Genomic DNA, 21233 nt, shown 5'->3' with positions numbered 1-21233 from the left:
CTTCCTGGGAGTGGTGTGGCTCTGTGTTAGAGCATTTGGCTCTTCCCTGGTCACACAGCCACTGCCCACCTCCTCTAGGAAAAAGAGGTGGAGGACGGAAGAGTCAGTTGCTATGAGCACAACTGGAAACCTTTGCTCTTGCTCAGGGTTGCACTGTGGTGGTATTTTACCTTGATCTCTTGCACAGGCTTGGTAACTCTCTCTCTATTTCACAGGGCATCAAAGGAGACAGAGGTGAAAATGGTCAAAAGGTAAAGAACACCATTGGTACCACAGTCAGGGGGGTCTCTTCTTACACTGTGAGAGTTGCCTCCTGCTCTTCCTTCTCCTTTTGCCATATCTAACCTCTCCATCTCGGTGGGAAGTGTCTAGGTAACCTCCTGAGGTATGGGCTCAGTGTGACCAGTCACTTGTTGGGGACCCAGTGTCTCTCTGTTGACTAGGAAGGAACTCCAGATGGCTCACATCGACAGGACACCAGCCTTATAAATGAGGAATGTCAGAATATATGAGTCTTCTGACACCATCTCCTGCAACTAAACTGCCTCTCTTCTAAAGTTGTTTAAATGCTCTTGGCAGCTTTGTCTCTCCAGGTCAGATAAGGCTTCCCACCACCTAGAGGAGATGTAATGAGGGCTCTGTAGAAACCCTAAATGTAGGATCAGCTCTGAAGGACTTCAGCTGGATGTCCAAGGAGCAGCATGAAGCAGGCTCTCATTTTGTTCAGCCCCCAGTGGAAGGAGTGATCTTGTTTTTCCTGACTTCCTTCTCTTCACAGGGAGAACCAGGAATTGGGTTCAGAGGCCCTGTTGGTCAGGCTGGACCACCTGGATTTAAAGTAAGCCTTGTTTTGTCTGGGTCTTGCTCTTTGTAATCCTTACTGATCTTTCCACTAATGGTTGTGGAGCACAGAGCTGGCTGGGACTTCAAGGATAAAGCACCAAAACCAGTCCTGGCCCATGAAGGCAGGGACACCATCATGTGGGTATGGGACAGAGGCAGCGCTCTATGTCCTCCAAAGGGCCATTTCAACACAGGTGGGGTCCAGAGAATAAATATGGCTCTGAAAAAAATCCAGGGAATTGTGGTCTCAGCAGAGATGCGTTTCTGCAATGCCTTGGGCCGTTGCAGGTCTGCGGGGTTTGAATTCACTACAGAGCTCTGAAGGTCTGCAGGTCAGGGCTTCTCACTTAGAAAGCCATGGTACACCCCCTTCTGCAGGGGTGTCTCTTATGGACCTGGGCTGGAGGGGGTGGTCCCAATTCTGTGTACTCATGATGTCAATTCAAGGATATACCCCAGGCTTTCTCCAGGGCCTTTGCAGGGGGGTTGGGGGTGTGATGGACAGTTAATCCCACCCAAGAGCCAAATTCCTTGTGATTCACTCAACAGGGTGAGCCAGGGGCCCCAGGGCCTCCAGGAGCTCAGGGAGTCCAGGGAATTCGTGGCAATGCCGGCACCCCTGGGTCACAAGGGGAAAGAGGGGCTCCAGGTCTGCCTGGGATGCCAGGACAAAAGGTAGGTGATGTGTGGTGAGGGGACTGTGTGGGGGTTGGGGGTGTGATGGACAGTTAATCCCACCCAAGAGCCAAATTCCTTGTGATTCACTCAACAGGGTGAGCCAGGGGCTCCAGGGCCTCCAGGAGCTCAGGGAGTCCAGGGAATTCGTGGCAATGCCGGCACCCCCGGGTCACAAGGGGAAAGAGGGGCTCCAGGTCTGCCTGGGATGCCAGGACAAAAGGTAGGTGATGTGTGGTGAGGGGACCTGCATATGTTGTGTTAGCTACCTCAAGATGAGAACAACGATGGTCCTACTGAGACTGTCTACACCAGGTGTCTGCTGTGGGTCAAGACCCCACCTATGCAGGTCTCCAGACCTTGAGCCTATATATAAGCAGTGAAGAGGAGGAGGAACAAAGCCTGGTTGCAAAAGGAGAGATACCAGCTTTTATTAGACCAACTGGTGTAGATGGGGAAGAAAATGGGGCAAAAGGTTTGGTGCAGGGAGATGTTGTTCAAGTTGAAAAAAGAAAGCCAACAGTGGAGCTCCAAGCAAGGTGGAGATCTGTTGTTCTTCTTTAAATTTAGTGACATGACTTGATGAGATGACAAGGAAGAAAAGGGGTTGCAGTAGCACAGGGGATGTGAACAAGGGGCTTTGGGATCCTTAGCCTCCAGGAACAGAGGGAGCAATTCATAAGTCTCATTGCAAGGACATGGAGGCTGAGCTGGCAGTGGGATGGGGGACAGCAATGGGCTTAAATTCAGGATCTCAATGTGGTTGGAGTCCCTTCTCCTCAAGGAGAAGAGGCCCACATGGGGAGCACCCCAATGGCTATTCCTCCTGCTTGCAGCCACTGCAGGGAACACTTAGGGCCACTAGCTCCTGCTTTCTGGCTGGGTGGGGAAAAATGGGACATTTCCATCAGGGTGTTCTCCTCCTTAAAGGATTTTGTTTTGAAGGGAGAGCGTGGGAAGAGAGGACGGAATGGATTTGCTGGGCCCTCAGGACCATCAGGATCCCCAGGAAAAGAGGTGACTTTTGTACATCGCCCCAATGTCTTTTGAGCAGCAGAGGGATGGCTGGGGAGAGAAGCTGAGGGCCTGGTACCTGGGCAGGGTGTGCTTTCACCCTCTTGGAGCACTGGGACAGGAGGGCATCAAGGGTGTGCTAAGCAAAGTCCGCCCTTCTATTTTGTTTTCCTTGCCCTACAGGGGATTTCTGGGACACCTGGACCCAAAGGCAACAAGGTCAGTGCCAACCTGCCAGGCAGGTCACAAGTAGCTGAGATCCTGGTGTGGGAATGGGACAACCCACTGCCCTTCCCTGGGCTCCTTATCCCTGACCCAGTCCAGCCACTTCATCCCTCTTTCACCCTCAAGCCCTTCTTCCCCGTGGTTTCTGGAGCATCCTCCAGAGAGAGCAGCAGAAAGTCAATGGAAGTGAGTCTCCTGCCCCTTTCTGTGATTTTTAAACCATGGCCAAACACATCAACAATCATGTGACGTGGTGTCCTTGCTCCGAGTGAGACCTCTGGGGTTCTCTGTTCTTCAGGGAGAAATCGGCGTTGGAGCAGCTGGCCCAAGAGGTCCTCGTGGACTGCCTGGCCCTCGGGTAGGTCCCTCCATAAATATTCCTGGCTTGGCTTCCTGCAGTCTGACCTCTTTTGGAGGCAACTTTATACAGTCACCTCCCACTCACCCCTCTTAGAAGGTGCCTAAAGGGCTGATTTCAGAGCCCTCCTTGTTTTTTCACCAGCCAGATTTGGAGGTGATGGACATTCCTATGCCCAGCTAGCACTGGCACTGACCACAATCTGTCCACAGGTTGCAATTAGCATCTCCTTCATAATTAGACGACCAGGTCGCACCAGCCAACTGCATGGCCAAGTGAATCCTGCTCCACCAACTGTGCTGTCACTGGTTAGATGGGAGTGTGAGTGAACTGTGCTGTCACTGGTTAGATGGGAGTGTTGAAGGCAACATCTACACCCCCTATACCTGTGTGTTTTGATCCTAGCAACTTGGTGAGGAACCTCCCAAGTTTTGTATGCTCTGGGAATGCTACCTGCAAGCTCGTTCCTTCAGAAATCTGACTCCAGCTTTTTTTATTCCCTTCTTCCCTCCTGTTGTCCTGGCAGAGGGCAACCAGCCCCCATCATCCTTGGGCCAGCAACGTTCGCTTTTCCTCATGCTGCTGAGAAGTTTTTGGTCTCCTTCTGGCAAAGACCCCAGGGAGACTCTCTTTGAGTCGTAATCAGAGGCCATGTTTCAATTTGCTGCTTCTGTGGCTGTTCCACGAATAAACTGATTTTATGCTGCAATCCATTTAGACAAGCTCCCCATCTGCCAGCAGAACCGTTCGATGAGGCCCCTGAGACAAAACACTTAATGAGAATGTCAACAGCTGTGAAAGGTCTGGGGTAAACCTTGCTCAAGCTTCATTATCTGAAGGAAATGATGAAATAATGTTTCTGCTCTTCTGACTCCAGCATAAATCTAAAGTGAATCACAGAACCTCAAATTGCATTGGCTTTAAATGAGAGATCTAAATTTGGCCTCAAAGGACAATGCCTAAGCCTAGGCATCTTGAAGACAGGTAAGTCTTGTAGGATCTACCAAGGGAGGTCATACAAGGACTTCGTAGACCCACCAGCATGTCTGTCCCTCGTAGCAAGGTTTATAAGGAGCCAACAGCACGCTTAAAGGGAGGCTCAGAACAAGGTCTGCAGCCTCTGGAAGCCACAGCTAGGAGTGAAGTTCTTCACTGTGAGGGTGGTGGAGCACTGGAACAGGTTGCCCAGGGAGGTGGTTGAGGCCCCTTCCCTGGAGATATTCAAGGAGAGGCTCGATGCGGCCCTGGCCAACATGGTCTCGTTGCGGGTGTTCCTGCTGACTGCGGGGAGGTCGGACTAGATGATCTTTGGAGGGCCCTTCCGGCCTGGGCAATTCTATGATTCTATGAAGATAAGCCTCACATTGGTTTACAAAGGCGCAAGTTACTGTTGAGCAGTTGACTGGTGGCATCTTCCTTCTGAAAGTCAGTGGTATGAGTTCCAGGTGAATTCCTGGCTGCCTTATTTATTGTGGTGAGTCCTGCTGAACTCATCTTCTGGGGGAAGAAATCTCTCTGTCCCAGAAACATCTCAGACCTCTGTTGCGTGTCCCTTTGTCGGTGAGTCCTGCTGAAATCATGTTCTGGAGGAAGAAATCTCTCTGTCCCAGGAACATCTCAGACCTCTGTTGCATGTCCTTTTGTCAGATGCAAATACATCTTGGGGAGGGCACACCAGGTCGTTCAGAAGCCTTAGGTGGCTTCTTCTGAACTAGTCCTGCCAGGGCATCTCTGTAACCAACAAAGAGGAAGAGACACCTTTTGGGAATGATGTATATCATGCTAAATCAGGTGCAGATCATCTTTCAAATGCCTGTTTCTCTCAGAGACTGAGGAGAAGCTGAAGCTTGAAGCTTCAATCTGACCAAAGCACTATTCTCTAAACACTGCAGCGTCTACCTGCAGTGACTTGTGGTTTATCTCAAGCCCGTTGAGCTCTTTGATCCAGATCAATAGGATTATTAAGGCACCTAATCCTGATGGAGGTGTAAGTGTAGAGGTTGGACAAGTCCTTGGAAGATCTGGGCTTCTGCATGCTGAGCAATTCTTGGTGTCCCCAGTGGGATGGTTTGTGGAGTTGGTACTGTGCACGGTGTAATTGTCTTTAGTGATGACCATCACCATCCCCTCTCCATCCCAACAGGGTGACGAGGGCATCGTGGGAGTCCGTGGCCCCACCGGCATGACGGTGAGTGTCAAAATAGCAACAAGGGCTGATTTTACAGCACGGACAATGGTGGGCCCCAAGAGCAAGGAAAAAAACTAAAATAGGTCGATGTTTTCAGTGGGAAATAGAGACTTTGGGAACCTGAATGCCGATGTTGTGTTGGTATGAGTGAGTGTAAAACCTGCAGGCAGCTGTGAGAGACAAGGTGTCCTGCAGAGCACAATTGCTTTATGATCTTGTCCATTTGGCTGAGTCATCTACGGGTTGCCTTTGAAGTCCTCCCGAAATATCACTCCCTCTCCGTTCTTCTTTGTCGGGCCTGCTTGCCTGCAGCAATTTCAGGGTCTTGTTCTGTTGTTAAATTCCCTTTTCATTGATAGGGGCCTGAGTCAGAGGAGACACAGATCACAGCCGGCATTTCGACAAACACCTTTTTATTTATTAGGCTGTTACCTGTAATGGAATTAATCTGTTATTACGAGCACGATGGGCCTCTGTGAAGTTCTTCAGAAGGCCAAGGGTGGTTGCAGTACCAGGTTTCACCCTGAGATCTCATTCCTAAAGGGCTCATTCTCGGCAAGACTGGCCTTTAACACCACAAGGGCTTGTGAGGTGATGTGTCCCAGTGGTCAGAGCAACAGTGCAGAGCACAGGGGGATGGAAAAACCCAGGTTTTGTGGCCTTTGAGAAATGTCTGTGCTTTGTCTCTTCCCCGTCCATCCTGCCCATGCCCACCCCTGTGATGAGCTGCCAGTTCTGCAGGTGGAAAGTGCCACCTTTCTGCATATTGATGGGAGGTCATGGGTCCCTGGTTTTGCAAATGTTTTACATCTGGGGTGACCACCATGGGTTTTCAGCTCACCAGGTGTGGTTCTCATCCTAAGTCTGTCTCAAGGGGCTTCCACCTTCCCTGGAGGACACCTGGGATCCCCATAACCCCCATCTAGGAGAAGCTGTCTGGGAGCAACCCTTCCCCTATGGTCTCTGAGAGGTGGGGGCTGCATCTCACTAATGTTACAAGTACAAAAAGCACAGTTCATGGCTTACAAAGTGGGGGAGGTTGGTTAAATTTATAAATCTGCCAAGAGATCCTGAGTTGTGCCCGAGACTCAGTGGTGGGCAGAAGCTTAAGGCTAAATTTTCTCTTTGCACACCTATGATATATTTCTCCTCAAATTGCTCTTTGGAAGAAGGAAAAGGGAGTAGAGGCTTCTGTGTTGGTCCCACCAGCAGCTTCTCTGAGCTGGACCCCATCCTTGGAGGCACCTCTGCGTTCCAGTGGAGGATGCTCTTTCCTGACACCTTCCCCCCACTGGTATTTATCTTCACTTGTTGTTTTATGTTCTTGCAGGGTCTAAAAGGCTTCCCGGGTGTGAAGGGCGAAAGAGTAAGCAACAGTCATCTTATCTACACAGAGCTGTGTGGAGGAAGGCATCATTGTGGGGAGCCTTTCTCTGCAGCAGCCCACGCTGCTGATGCTCCTGTTAAAACAGTGGGAATAATCCCAGTGTCTTCTGGGGGTGGACTGGGAGGGGACTTCATTCAGTGTGTAGAAGTGCGAAGTGGAGTTAGCGGCCTCCTGTAATGGCTGGGCTGTGATAAAGGTGGACAGTCTTTATTCATGCCTAGTTCTATTTGGAAGAAAATTTGGGAGTTTGGCCAGAAGGAGATCCCTAGTATGCTCTGGTTGATCCCCAAATGCACAGGGTTGGGGGGAAGAGGGTAAAGGAGCAGATGACCTACAGCATCAGCAGGACAATGACTGCCCACCAGGAGACACATACCCTTGAATTTCTGTCAGTGAGCAGGAGTCCCCTCAGTGTCCTGCTACATCCCACTTACAACCCTTGGAAAGTGTACTACTGAGAAGGGCAGATTTTGTTCCAAATGTCAGGGGTGGCAATGGGACATCAGAGGAGGGATCCACATACAGCTCTGCCACTCAGAAGCTGTTCAAGTGCAGTCTTAAAACCTGTCTCTGCTCTGCTGTCACCTCACAGTCCTTGCAGACTCCCCGTTCTCCTGCTGTCACCACACCACCACACAGTCTTGAGCACTGGAGAAGCTTAAGAGTTGGAGTTGTTCAGCCTGGAGAAGAGAAGGCTCTGGGAAGACCTCAAAGCCCCTTCCAGTCCCTCAAGGGGCCTACAGGAGAGATGGGGAGGGACTCTTGATGAGAGTGTGTAGCAACAGGATGAGGGGGAATGGTTTTAAACTGAAAGAGGGGAGATTAGATATTAGGAAGAAATTCTTTCCTGTGAGGGTGGTGAGACACTGGCCCAGGTTGCCCAGAGAAGCTGTGGATGCTTCATCCCTGGAGGGGTTCAGGGCCAGGTTGGATGGGGCTTTGAGCAACCTGGTCTAATGGAAGGTGTCCCTGCCCAGGGCAGGGGAGTTGGAAGTGGGTGATCTTTAAGGTCCCTTCCAACTCTAACCATTCTATGCCATCAGGAACGGGTCCTGCCCTTCAGCCTCATGTCCCATGCCCGTTGTAAAAGACTTCCAGGAACAGCTAATATTTCATACACTCTCAGTAAAGCATGCCAGATTTGAGGTCGAAATTTGGGAAATCCTGTATTATTTAGGTTGCCTTCCCACCGTAGATGTATAGCATAGGCACATCTCTGCACTGTGGAGACTCTACACTAACCATTCTATGCCATCAGGAACGGGTCCTGCCCTTCAGCCTCATGTCCCATGCCCGTTGTAAAAGACTTCCAGGAACAGCTAATATTTCATACACTCTCAGTAAAGCATGCCAGATTTGAGGTCGAAATTTGGGAAATCCTGTATTATTTAGGTTGCCTTCCCACCGTAGATGTATAGCATAGGCACATCTCTGCACTGTGGAGACTCTACATCCTGTTGGGAGGTCAAAATCATCCAGCAATATCTCCACATCATGGATGTGCTGATTGTGGCGTCAGGCAAACCACTTCAGTCCTCTGGGTTTCTACTTTTTTTGGTCAATGCAATAAATTCTAGTACACAATCTCTTCTGGGAATCTAATCATTTTGCAAAGTGCCCAGAGGAACTGACTTCCAGCCGTGATAGATCTTAGTGGCTTGGCGTGCGAATGAGTGGACTGAGCAACACAAGAAGAGTGAGGAACAAGGGAATCGCTCACTGTCTTTTTTTTTTTTCTCTCCTTTCCTGTGTTCAGGGTGATCGGGGACTTCTGGGACCCAAAGGAGAAAGAGTAAGGAAATTCCAGATTGTGACTTTCTGGGGCAGATGGGATAAAAGGCTTTCAGGATTTTATAGTTACCAGTGAGCAGATGGACAATTATTTAAATGAGTCAGTGATCTTACAAGGTAGAGGCATAAATGATAAAAAATATTTATATGTGTTTTCAAATATGCGGGTTCTTAGTGATTTTTACAGGATTCGTCTCATTACACATGGGTGAGCAGGGAGCACTGAGCACGGGGCACAAACTTGAACGTAGAAAGTTCCATCCAAACACAAGGAAGAACTTCTTTCCTGTGAGGGTGGCAGAGCCCTGGAACAGGCTGCCCAGAGGGGTGGTGGAGTCTCCTTCTCTGGAGCCATTAAGACCCCCCTGGATACGTTGCTGTGGGGCCTGCTCTGGGTGACCCTGCTCTGGTAGGGGGTTGGACTAGATGATCTCCAGAGGTCCCTTCCAATCCCATATCATTCTGTGATTCTGTGATGATGGGGTTCAAATGCCTTTCAGCAAAGAGGACTTTAAACACCTTCGATACCCGGTGTTGTGTGCAGTGCTGTCCATCTGCCTGGATCAAGATCCCATTGCCAATGAAATCTTCAGGAACTGAGGCTCAGGGCCTCCTGTGTGCTTCTCCATGTCCCCGTTCAAGCATCTGGCCACCCCCAGGCTGAAGAAGTTTTTCCTTCTGTCTAACAGGAGTTTCCCTTGTTGCAACTTGTCCTTTCACTGTGTGCCTCCAAGAAGAGCCTGGATCCATCCTCTTTATGTTGTACACCCATGTAGGTTGTGGAAGACAACACATAGATGCTCCCATCCTTCTTGGGGATCTCCACCAGGTTCAATCCACTTTGTCGATACCATCCATGCACTGGACACTCAGCTCCAGGTTGAGCTTATGTGATAGTTTTGACGGGATCCTACATGATAACAAAAAGTCATTTTGGCAGGTATTTGCTGGGGCACAAAAATGCCTCCTGTGAATTAAGGGAGGAAGACAATTTTGCACTGATTTTGGTGTAACCAGCTCACCCCAAAAGCGCACTGCAATCTTAAAAAGCCCGAGCTGGCTCATAGCAGGTAATGGGAAAATAACTCCCCAGGCGTTTCTGGAAAATGTACAGAAAATGCTGAACTTCTGCCCAGTGTTTTGTTAACTTCCTTCCTGGCTGAAATGGCTTGTCAGAAAATGAGTTTTAGAAAACCTACATGACGATTCTGCCTTTGAGTCATGCGGTATTAAATGATTAAGGCCGATTTGTCTCCGAGGAAGCTACTTTCAAAGGGGACTCGCTCCAGAGACGAATCAATTCTTAATCTGCTTTGTGAAGAGGCCCTAAAACACTTTCCAAGCTGAAGGAATGTGTAATGCATTTTCCAAAGAATACCTTAATAAAATATATGGTAGAGTGCGAGATAAAACAGGAGGCGGGGGGGATAATTGGCTTGGGTTTGTTCCACATGATTGCAGCTTAACTTTCTCTCTAACTCTCCCTTGGTCAATACAGAAGTAACTGTGTGGATCCCAGGGCCTGTGCTATGTATTGGATCAAACCACAGGATCTCTATTCTCCCTTTTGTCCCCCAAAATTGATCGAGCCCTATCATGTCTTCATTAGAGACCCTCCAGAGCAGGGAAGCGAGAGCGTGTATTAAGCTAGAATTTGATCACGGTCCTATGGTGACGGTGATGGTTGGATAAACTGCAAAAGATTGTCAAAGTTTGACAATCTTTGACAAAGTTTGACAATATTGAGGAATATTGATTGATGTGTGGTTGTTAAGACTCCAGCAGCAAGGCACTCTGAACTGAAAAGAGCTGGTGTAAAGGAAGTCCTCCTCAAGTAGGCTACAGTTGCCCATTAGAAGATGACTTCAGCCCTCCTCCCTCTGAACTATGGACAGCATCACTACTTTGGAGACACAACCAGAGCAGAGCCATTTCTTGCATGGGAATAGCCTTGTTGCAGCTTCTTCAACCTTTAAGGAGCAAAATGTCCCTCCTCAGCTGCTGAGCTGATAAGTAGACTTGGCATAGATGTGTCCATGGGGTTATTGTGTGCTTGTAGCTACTGGCTCTCTCGGAAGGACAGTTTGGGGGGTCTGAGCCTCCAAAAACTACCTTTGAGGGGTGCCTTAAGTGCCACTCCCTTTCCCTAGCTCCAACTCTGTGTCCATAAATCAGGACACCATGAGTAGACCCATCACCCACACAACAAACAAGAAGCATCACCATCACTAAACCATACCTCCCAGCACTACATCAACCTGTCTTTTGAACACCTCCAGGGATGGTGCCTCAACCACCTCCCTGGGCATTTCTCTGTATGTCTGGTGTCACATGCTTTTGAAATTCTAAGTCTTGTACAGACTTTTGAAAATCGTGCCCCTCTTACGGTCGTTGAAAGGTCCAAATCCTGCACGGAGATAAAGTCAAGTGTCCTTGGCATCCTGAGTGACATACGGCAACAAAAGAGCCAATTGACCGTGTCAGATATGAACCCATCCCACCACTGACAGCTTCAGATCAGGAGCTGAACCTCAGGGTCATGCTGTGCACAGCTCCATTTCCAGCCATGACATCTTCACTAGGGTAATGCCAGTGGGCCCCCACGTTTTTTGGAGCAAGAGATCACCGTGAAACCTCAGGACTTCTTGAAGTCTTCTGTGCTTGTTCATTATCCAGCTTTTAGTTAAGAGCTTTAACAATTAATGTTGTGCTATGGAGCCTTCGTGCCTTCCCCAACATAGGGACTACAGTTTGGGAAATGCTTAGCTTCATTGTAGATGTGTGTCTTACCATTTTGCTCATCATAACAACTGTGGTTCCATCCAACGGGACACATGAGTTCATATGTCACAGGGTGTCTACATCTCTCTGTTTCTTCTTTCTCCAGGGTGAGCCCATGACTATTTTTGGACCCCAAGGCTATAAAGGCAGTAAAGGAGATCCTGTAAGTTTGACTTTTATTGATGAATTAAGCTGTCCCTTTCCTGCTGTTGGTGGCCTCAGCACCAAGCACAGCTTGGGATAAGCACTGAGAACTAGGACTTTGCTCCAGAGCCAGTGGCTGAGAGCTGGGTCCTTCCAGGAGAGAGGAACAATCTACTAATTGCCATCTTACCTTTCAGGGTGAACGGGGCCTGCCAGGTTTTGACGGAGACAAAGGCGAGAAAGGAGAGGATGGGCCTATAGGAGAAAAGGTATGAACCTTCCCATGGGGATAAGAGAGGCAGCAAAAGGTCACTGGTTGCACAAGGAAGTGATTGATATCTCTACATCCTCCCTTCCCATGTGCCTGCTGGAAAAAGCAGTGCAAGAACACACTTTCCTAGCTCTTACCACAGAAAGGGAGAGGAGGATGCTGGGCTGAGGCTTGGGAATGTGACACGCATCCAGTTTTTACCAGGTATCAAGTCTGTAGTTTTGGGACCATGTCTGCAGTACAGGATAAGAGGAGATGGAGAAGAGAAGGCTCCAGGAAGACCTTATAGCAGCCTTCCAGTACTTCAAAGGAGCCTAGAGGAAAGCTGGGGAGGGACTCTTGATCAGGGAGTGGAGCAATAGGACAAGGGGCAATGGTTTAAAAAGGAAAGAGAGGAGATTCAGATGAGATCTCAGGATGAAATTCTTTACTCTGAGGGTGGTGAGAGCCTGGCCCAAGTTGCCCAGAGAAGCTGTGGCTGCCCCATCCCTGGAGGTCTAACCATTCTGAGCCTAGAGGAAAGCTGGGGAGGGACTCTTGATCAGGGAGTGGAGCAATAGGACAAGGGGCAATGGTTTAAAAAGGAAAGAGAGGAGATTCAGATGAGATCTCAGGATGAAATTCTTTACTCTGAGGGTGGTGAGAGCCTGGCCCAAGTTGCCCAGAGAAGCTGTGGCTGCCCCATCCCTGGAGGTCTAACCATTCTGTGTTCAAGGCCAGGCTGGATGGGTCTTTGAGCAACCTGGTCTGGTGGGAGGTGTCCCTGCCCATGTCAGAGGGGTTGGCACTGGATGGTTTTTAAGGTCCCTTCCAACCCAAACCATTCTATTACTGCAGCACTATAAGAGTCCCACACTCTTTCAAACTCTGTAGCTCCTGTGACATTCTTGTTAAGGTTTGGTTGGTTGCTCTCTTCCTGTTTGTCACACAGGGCTGTCCCCTGGGTGGTAGCAGAGCAAGTCGCCTGCTCCTCCCTCTGCCTTTGCTCTTTGAGAGCACCTTATGGAGGTCTTGGGTCTCAACCCATCACCACTCCACTGGGAGGAACCACATAATTCTCCCACTCTCAGACCGAGTCACGGATAAATCTCCATGTACTTATCATACCTATTTGAGGGACTTATGATCAGGGAGTGGAGCAATAGGTCAAGGGGTAATGGTTTAAAAAGGAAAGAGGAGATTCGGATGAGATCTCAGGATGAAATTCTTTACTCTGAGGGTGGTGAGACAGTGACAGGACAAGAGGTAACGGGCACAAACTTGAACATAAGAAGTTCCATCTAAATGTGAGGAGGAACTTCTTTCCTGTGAGGGTGGCAGAGCCCTGGCAGAGGCTGCCCAGAGAGATGGTGGAGTCTCCTTTTCTGAGACATTCAAACCCATCTGGACACGTTCCTGTGGGACCTGCTCTGGGTGACCCTGCTCTGGCAGGGGGTTGGACTAGATGTTCTTCAGAGGTCCCTTCCAACCCCATATCATTCTGTGATTCTGTGTTTTTCATATTATGTTAATACTTTTTGCTCCAGAAGGGGAGGATGGGGACTCTGCTGAATAAATATAAGTATCTACAACAGCAGCACCCCTTTCTGAGCTCGACATCTAACTCCTGTTTTTTCCCTTGGGGACCTGTACAATCAGTATAGCTCAAGGTGGGAACTGTCTGATCCAGTGTGGACATCTCCCTTGCAAAGAGGCAAATTGTATCCTTCCATATTATGTTAATACTTTTTGCTCCAGAAGTCTGACCCAGGATGGGGACTCTGCTGAATAAATATAAGTATCTACAACAGCAGCACCCCTTTCTGAGCTCGACATCTAACTCCTGTTTTTTCCCTTGGGGACCTGTACAATCAGTATAGCTCAAGGTGGGAACTGTCTGATCCAGTGTGGACATCTCCCTTGCAAAAAGGCCTATTGTGTCCTTACCATGACTGACTGCACAGATTAGGTCCCCAGGGACTGTAAAGAAAAGCCGTGGAGATGCTCTCATGGGTGGTACCTGTTTTTTTAAGTCAGGTCGAAGTCCATACATGATATCTGTCACATTTCTTTCTAATCAAACAATAATACATAAGCAAAAATAGTCTCCTAAAGCAAGAACACCTCTTGGCTTAATATCTGAGTGACTTTGGACAAACCCCCAGAATAGTAACTCACGTATCTCAAGTATTCTCAAGGAGGCAGCTCATCCAGAGGCATTGAGACCCTTTTCTGCTTGTTTTTCTTCAATCCCCATCACTGGGTACCAGCTCTTTTACAGGACAGTTCACTGAGGTTAATGCCAAGCCATTCCACAGCTGGTGGCTTTCTTCTCTGGCGCTGGCCACCATCAGACCTTTGGGCTCCCTGGGGCTGAAGTCTGCTATAGAAATGGTGCTTTTTGTCATTCCTTCTGCCATTGCCATGGATCTACTGGTCTCTCTCGGGGAGAGTGATTTTAAGAGCAATAGGTACTCAAAATGTATTTGACAGGGATTTTAAAATTTTAGGGAGTCAAAGGTGAAGCTGGCTCCAAGGGAGTGATGGGGCTTTTTGGAACAAGAGGACCAGTGGGACAGAAGGTGAGTACAGTGAGCACCTTGTTAAGGCATCTCCTGTAAGAACCAACGTGTAAAACCACACAAGAAAAATGTAAGCATGTAAAAACCCATCACAGTTTTCTTACAGAATATAATTCTACTTAAAATTTTAGGGAGTCAAAGGTGAAGCTGGCTCCAAGGGAGTGATGGGGCTTTTTGGAACAAGAGGACCAGTGGGACAGAAGGTGAGTACAGTGAGCACCTTGTTAAGGCATCTCCTGTAAGAACCAACGTGTAAAACCACAGTGGGACAGAAGGTGAGTACAGTGAGCACCTATCTATGTTAAGGCATGTCCTCTAAGAAACAATGTGTAAAACCACCGTTGGAACTGTGTGATCTTTAAGGTGCCTTCCAACCTAAACCATTCTATGATTCCCACTCCAAAATTGCTGCAGAGGGGTCCCCAAAGGTCCCCTTGTCTCTTCTTCCACAACTGTAGGCATCTCCTGCAGCAACCCCCTTTTCCAGAGGAAGTGCAGCTCTTCACCATGGTAATTTGTCACCTCTTTCCTTGCAGGGGGAGCCAGGAGAACCAGGCTTGCCGGGCTCTGCTGTGAGTTGGAGCATTTTTCTCTCCTTTGCAAGTGTTGGGTGTGGAGCTGGGCTTGTTTGGCTGATCCTCTCCCCATAGCCAGATGTGTGGGTTGTGGGGTGGGATGCGGGTGATGCTGGCTCCATTGCTGCTCCCCAAAGTCCACGTTCAAAGAGGTTTTGCTGGAAAACCAGCTGTGGGCAGAGAGGACCACAGCCAGAGGTACATTTTAATAGGATCTTATATTTTGCATCAAAGAACATGTGAAATACACATTTATTTATTATTTTAATGCCTTTAGTATATTAGGGGGTCTTGCCAGACATGAACAGATGATGTTTCATGTTCAAATGGCTTAAGAATTGTGACTATAGGTTGTATATCCCATAAGAAATGCATACATCCTTCAGAGATGGGGCTACAAGTGGCTACTCTCAGCACTTAGTGGGTGTGTGTTGCTGGCCAGAGGGAAAACAGTTTTGCTGGAGGACCTGGATAATCTCTGAGTTCACCTTGTTTCCTGAAAAATCGCAATTGGGAAAAAAAAAAGAAGGAAAAAAAAAGCCATTTTGGCTTGCAAAAATGTTTACATGCCTTTGAACTCCACTGTTTCACCTGGAAGACATTCAAGACATTTCCTTCTCTGGAGAGAATAGGCTGCCCAGGGAGGTCTCTGGAGACATTGAAAACCCACCAGGACACATTCCTGTGGGACCTGCTCTGGGTGGACCTGCTCTGGCAGGGGGTTGGACTACATGATTTCCAGAGGTCCCTTCCAACCCCATATCAATCTGTGATTCTGTGAAGAAACCACCAAGTGAAAAAATGGTCTCCAAGGTTGTCCAAAGTGGGAAAAAAAAAGTCCCTGCTCATTTCTTTTCATCTGGGAAAGGAAGAAATAGGAAGGGAAGGAACACAGAAAGGTTGCTGGGACTTTTTCTCAGGCCGTGAAAATACGAGCTTGTTTAATTGTTTTATTACAGTAATAAATATCAGTGTTTCCTTAACCTATTCCCCAATTAAGCCTCTTTGTGTGTGAGAGGGCGATTCTCAGCAACTATCTGTTGCTGTGAAGGCTCCACAGCTGCTCAGCATTGCCCACTGATTGCTGGTCATGGCTGCGTAACCATTTACGAGCCTGGTAATTGCTCACTGAGAAAACAGCCCTCATTCAATTAAGTATTTCCACCCCTGCCTAATTGTTAACAACCTTCTGAGCGCTTTGCCGAAGCGATGAGGCTGCAACGTGCTGTAAGACCTCAGCATCTGGGATCACCCACCACACATAGACATGGGATTGAGCACATTTTTTGAAATTGCTTCCTAGTGAACACCTGAATCCACAGGTGGCAACCAGTAGTAGCGAAGGAATAAAGCAGAGACATTTTGCCTATAGAAGAGCTGGGGAGGGACTCTTTGCCAGGAAGGGTAATGATAGGACAAGGGGAAACGGTTTTAAATTGGAAGAAAAAAGATTCAGATTAGATCTCAGGAAGAAATTTTTTACTATGAGGGTGGTGAGACACTGGAACAGGTTGCCCAGGGAAGTTGTGGCTGCCCCATCCCTGGAGGGGTTCAAGGCCAGGCTGGATGGGGCCTTGAGCAACCTGCTCTAGTGGGAGGTGTCCCTGCCCAGGGCAGGGGGGTTGGAACTGGATGGTCTTTGAGGTCCCTTCCAACCCAAACCATTCTGTGATTCTATGATTCTATGATTTTTTGAGGCTGCTGAGTGCAAAGGAAGCACAGATGGATGCCACCATCCCAGCCAGAAACCATCCCATCGTGGCTGGATGATGTGCAGTTTTCTACTGGCACCCACAGGGATGGGCACTTAATAGAGTTAAGTACCAGAAAATGGTATTTTGTCAATCAGTATGTGAAGAAAACCAAGTAATCCTTCTTTACAAAATATTTAGGGATTCTGCTGGTGCAGTTTAGTAGTAACTGTGCTGTGCTTGAAGCGAGACTGAGATAATAGAGCTTGGGTTTGGCCCTTCATTGAATTTCTAAAATTGCAAAAGTCAGATCAGAGCTGGGGCCTCGTTGGAAGAGCTGTGATATACGACATCCTGGATGAAATTCATCTGACATCAGGTTAGGTGTCTGTTCACTTCCCACATCTGAGTGAGCCATGCTCGGACTTGTTTTATTGGCAGCTTCAGGCTACTCTTAGCCCATGAGTCACATCATCTATTTCAGACACCTGTGTTAGGACACAACATCCTGATGTGACTTGTTCTCCACAAGCCTGGGTCTCAGTTTATCTTCTAAGTGCTCACAGATGATACTTTGATTATTTTTTCCGCAAGTTACTCTGGAGAGCCAGGCTAGGCTGTCTCATCTGTCATTCCCCAAGTCCTCTTCTCCCCTTTTCTTGAAGGCAAACACTACTTGGTCTAGTGTACCAGTACCAAATCTGGCTAGCAGTTCCCATTTTCCTTCAGCTCTCTCTAATTCCATCTTTCATAGCCACAAATTGCCACTAACTCACTGCAAAAAAAAATGTGCTGGCCCCTTTCTGTCCTGCTGAATTCACTCTGAGTAATTTAACCAGCTTGTAAGAAATGTCATCCATTTACTCTTTTGATTTGGGGATCTGTGGGAGTTCCCAGCCAAGTGACAGCATTTATACCTTCTTCTTTTAATCATTGCCTGGAGAATTTCAATGGATCTAACTTCACAACTGGACCTCAAGGCAAATGAGTAAATTCTTGATATTCAAGACACCTCTTTCTCCTTTTTCCTCTTTTCTAAAAGCACTACGTGCTTTTACATTGATATTCCTGCCATGATTTACCCTTTCATATTCATATTGCAGCCTGTGTTATGCCTATTAAGTTGCAATCTTGATCATGCATTAAGGCTTCCAGCTCCTCTTCTTTATCTCCTGTGCTTTGTGCATTAAAATACTGGTAGGTTAACCTGTTATTATCCCTAAATCTCTATTCTGGTTACTCCTCTCTTGCCATTATGCCCTATTTTGGGTTTCCAGGGTCTACAATTACCCATGTGCCTTGGTCCTCACCATCCTGGTTTGCAGTCCTCCTCACTAGGGGTACAAGTTGGAGCTCAGAGGTGTTCTTCACCTCCTCTTGTGAGGTGGGCTCTATAGTTGACCAGCAGCTCATGGATCCTTGCCCTATAACTGAGGAAGCCAGGGTCTGTGTGGTAACATCATTCTCACAGCCACGTGCTTATTCCCTGGGTGTCCTGCTTAAGTTTGCTTGGAGAGCAGGAGACCCACCAGCTCCCTGGACCTTCTGCTTTTGCTTCCAGAATCATGTCTAATGTGCTGCATTCTTTAGTGCTTCCCAGAGCACATCTGCCAAAGCCTGCATTGGAACAGAGCCACCAGCACGTGAGTGAGAGGAAGGATGGGAGAAATCAAGGAGTTTTTTAAAGACTGAGAGCAATGGAGTTCACAAGGGGTGAAAGCAAAGCCGTAACACCTGAAGACAAAGCAAGAAGTGAGAGCAAGTCAGGGGATTCTGCTGAACACTGGGACAATCAGATGCTAAGTGTGGCCAGTCCAGGAAGGCTAACAGAAGGCTGAAGGACACTCTTTTGCCACCGTTACACAACACAGTGTGTCAAAACCAGACAGCACTCTGCAGGGTCTGAAGACTTAAGTGATAACCAAGGCCCTGTAACTCAGAGTGTGTTAGGTGTGAGAATGGTTATAAGCAGAAGTTTAACTTTACCATACATGTTAAAAGCACAAGAGCTCTTGATATAGATAACACCATGGGGCAGACAACTATTAAGGGCTCTTCAGGGTCCCAACAAGAGAGCTCTACCTCCTTTCATTGGTTTCGTGGGGAGTTCAGTGAACCCACGTAGCATCTCAGTTCTCCTGCCTGCAGAGCAGGGGGCCACTTCAAGCCAAAGAAGAGGAAAGGTGGGGTGTAGGGGTCTGTCTTGAGCTTTACAAGTAGGGGTCTGTCCTGAGCTTTACAAGTCTTGGCCACTCAGAGTGGAAAAAGCCATCTCCTAAGAAGTTCTTGCCCTCAGAGGGTGCCCTGATGAGTTGCTGAGCACTGAGATGAGTCTCAGGGCTCTGAGAGAAATGCCTTGAGCACTTCTGATGAGTCCAGGCTGGTCAAAGGAAAGTTAGTCAGCCAGATCTTCCGGCCATGGGTGGAAATCTCTGGCCAGATAGGGTTGGAGGCTTTGGAGCAGGCTGACCCACCTCTGAGATCTAGTGCCTGAGAACAAACATTCTTTACATCTGTGAGGACCAGTGGCAGCTCCCACTGGTCCAGAAACCCAAGAATTTGGGGACTTTTTAGGGAGTATGCTCAGAACTGCCGCAAATAATTGCGGGCAGGACAGTCTAGACAGAAGACACAGCGGGGAAGGGATAAAAGCAGAGATGAAACTCTCAGGTTGAGACTCCCAGCTGCTTCATATGCATCATCCCATCAAATATTGAGCACTGAAGCCCGGGAGGTGGGAAACCTTTTAGCAGAGGTTGCGGCCTACACCGCGGTTTGGAAATGCATGAGCCCTTTGATGTGTTGTCTTCAAACAGATCGATCCTTTCGGGGCGCACCCGTTGGGGGGCAACGTTTCTGCTGATGGGTTTCACGCTTTCCCAGGGTGACCCAGCTTCTTCATCCGAGCATAAACCATAAGCCTGGAGACAAGGCAGGCTCCTCCCTGGCTCCAAGCCCAAGGCTTCGCAGGAATTTGTGCCCAGGAGCAGAGATCCTTGGCTCCTCAAAGACGTCTTTGCGTCACAGCCAGCGCTCAGGACTTATGACTAAGCCCTCTGCGTTGCCGTGTCTTGGTGGTACCTGGTGTCTTCACAGTTAAATGAAGCCTGTTCCAGCAACGCTTTAATAACAGAACCAAATAGCAAGAGCCATTTCCAGTACTCCACCAGTAATTGCCTTTAAACTGTCATTTTACTAGCTTTTATTGCCCGGCCTTTATTTGCCAGGCAGAACACAGGATGTAAATCTGAGGGAACAAATTTCCATTCGGCTTTTTCCCATTGCCTGTTGCTCAGATGTTTTCCTCTTCTTCTCTCTTTTTTTCTTTTTTTCATTTTCCTCTTCTTCTCTCTTTTTTTCTTTTCTTCTTTTGTTCCTTTTCTTTTTTCTCCTGTTCCATCTTTTTCTTGTCCTGGGTGCAGATGAACCTTTAAAAGCACCACCTGCTGACCTCCTTCTCTTCCCCTAGCTGAAGCAGGGACAGACCTGCTGTCATGTCCAAGCTTTATTAAATACCTTCTAGTCCTTATGACAAAGTTTCTTCAGCCCCTGATGAGTAGGAGTCCGTCTACAGTGAGATAAGACCCAGGTCAAAATCTTACTTGTGCTTACCAGATCAAGGCTTAGACCCAGCTGCCTTTGAACCCACCAGCACAATTTGTGAGCTTAACTCTTCCTTAAGCCATTTGGGCTCCTTTCAGGTCAAGAGCAGGCAAGAAACATCTCATGATCTAAGAGAGAAAGAAGAGATGAAGGTGGGGAAGAGACGGGCAGGTGGGGAAGAACAGGAAAACAAGGAAAGGTCTATCCTTGTCATAGGAGACACTGGGGACAACTAAGAGAAATATTAAAGCTAATTCAGAAATCTCTTAACTAGTGCCAGGTTCTTGAGCAGTGCTCAGGAATAATTTTTAACCCATCTCTTTGGATACAGGTGTATAAATCCCTGTCCAGATGGATCTGTACCCAGCTCAAAGCTACCTCAAAAACACCAGGCACTTGAAGGTATCCTAGGCTTGTGAGATTTAACCACCAAACCAAAAGGTTTATTGCCCTCCAAGCAGGCAATCTGTCCTAGCAAACAGAGAAACTAGCTAGCTGGGGGTTTTATGGTCCATTTGCTTCCTCAGATGGAACTTTGTATTGATTGTGTCAATAAATAGCTAGTAAATAAAGGGTTTGCATGAGATGTTTGTGCCTGATCATGTAGGCAGAGCTTGAGGAGCACAGACTTTACCTGATCCAGACATGACCAGCAAGAGCCGTGGAGCCAAGCATCTCGTTGGCTCCCAAATGCTCCTCTTACTCTGAAATGTAAAATCTGCTGAGGACTGGGGAGGGGTTTGAAGAAGGAACACGTTCCCAGCTGAATTTTTATATCTGGGTGATGGATCTGTCCTTGCAGTTTGACCCCACTATCAGGGACAGCACCATCCTGCCCGTGTGTGTCTGGGATGTTTGCTTGTCCCTGCCATCGTGTTTGAAATCTCTGTTCATCACTGAGAGGAGGAGGAATTGGAAAGGTGATGAGTCTGCTTGGCATACAGATCTGGTGGCTGGTGTATTTTTTTTTTTCATATTTCTTTTAAATAAATGTGTTTCCTCTCAACAACATACTGCAAATTAATTCCGAGTAGGGAATGCCACTTGTTCATCTCCTGATCTGCTTAAACAGCCAATTCATTCTCCCCTGGGTGAGCTGAGCCCTGTGCAATCAGTGGCTCAAGTG

The 21233-nt window shown here is 48.0% G+C and overlaps 1 protein-coding gene across 5 annotated transcripts in view; it reads left to right on the top strand.

The window, feature by feature from the left end:
• The window catches only part of LOC106899270 (collagen alpha-1(VII) chain-like), a 136546-nt gene that overhangs the window by 95871 nt on the left and 19442 nt on the right, over positions 1 to 21233 (top strand). For 4 of the 5 annotated variants that reach the window (XM_014961016.1, XM_014961018.1, XM_014961019.1 and 1 more), the window contains 13 exons: positions 216 to 251; positions 779 to 838; positions 1616 to 1741; positions 2464 to 2535; positions 2716 to 2751; positions 3056 to 3115; positions 5259 to 5303; positions 6634 to 6669; positions 8447 to 8482; positions 11369 to 11425; positions 11604 to 11675; positions 14167 to 14238; positions 14775 to 14810. In XM_014961016.1, coding sequence (XP_014816502.1) covers positions 216 to 251; positions 779 to 838; positions 1616 to 1741; positions 2464 to 2535; positions 2716 to 2751; positions 3056 to 3115; positions 5259 to 5303; positions 6634 to 6669; positions 8447 to 8482; positions 11369 to 11425; positions 11604 to 11675; positions 14167 to 14238; positions 14775 to 14810 — 744 coding nt within the window. Of the gene's footprint in view, positions 1 to 215; positions 252 to 778; positions 839 to 1615; positions 1742 to 2463; positions 2536 to 2715; positions 2752 to 3055; positions 3116 to 5258; positions 5304 to 6633; positions 6670 to 8446; positions 8483 to 11368; positions 11426 to 11603; positions 11676 to 14166; positions 14239 to 14369; positions 14442 to 14774; positions 14811 to 21233 lie in introns of all 5 variants that reach the window. The other variant, XM_014961017.1, reaches the window with a different exon arrangement.

This window comes from Calidris pugnax, unplaced genomic scaffold, assembly GCF_001431845.1.
Source record: "Calidris pugnax isolate Ruff unplaced genomic scaffold, ASM143184v1 scaffold289, whole genome shotgun sequence".
NCBI lineage: Eukaryota > Metazoa > Chordata > Aves > Charadriiformes > Scolopacidae > Calidris > Calidris pugnax.
The sequence above is the reverse complement of the archived record's forward strand: the minus strand, read 5'-3'. Positions and strand labels throughout refer to the sequence as shown.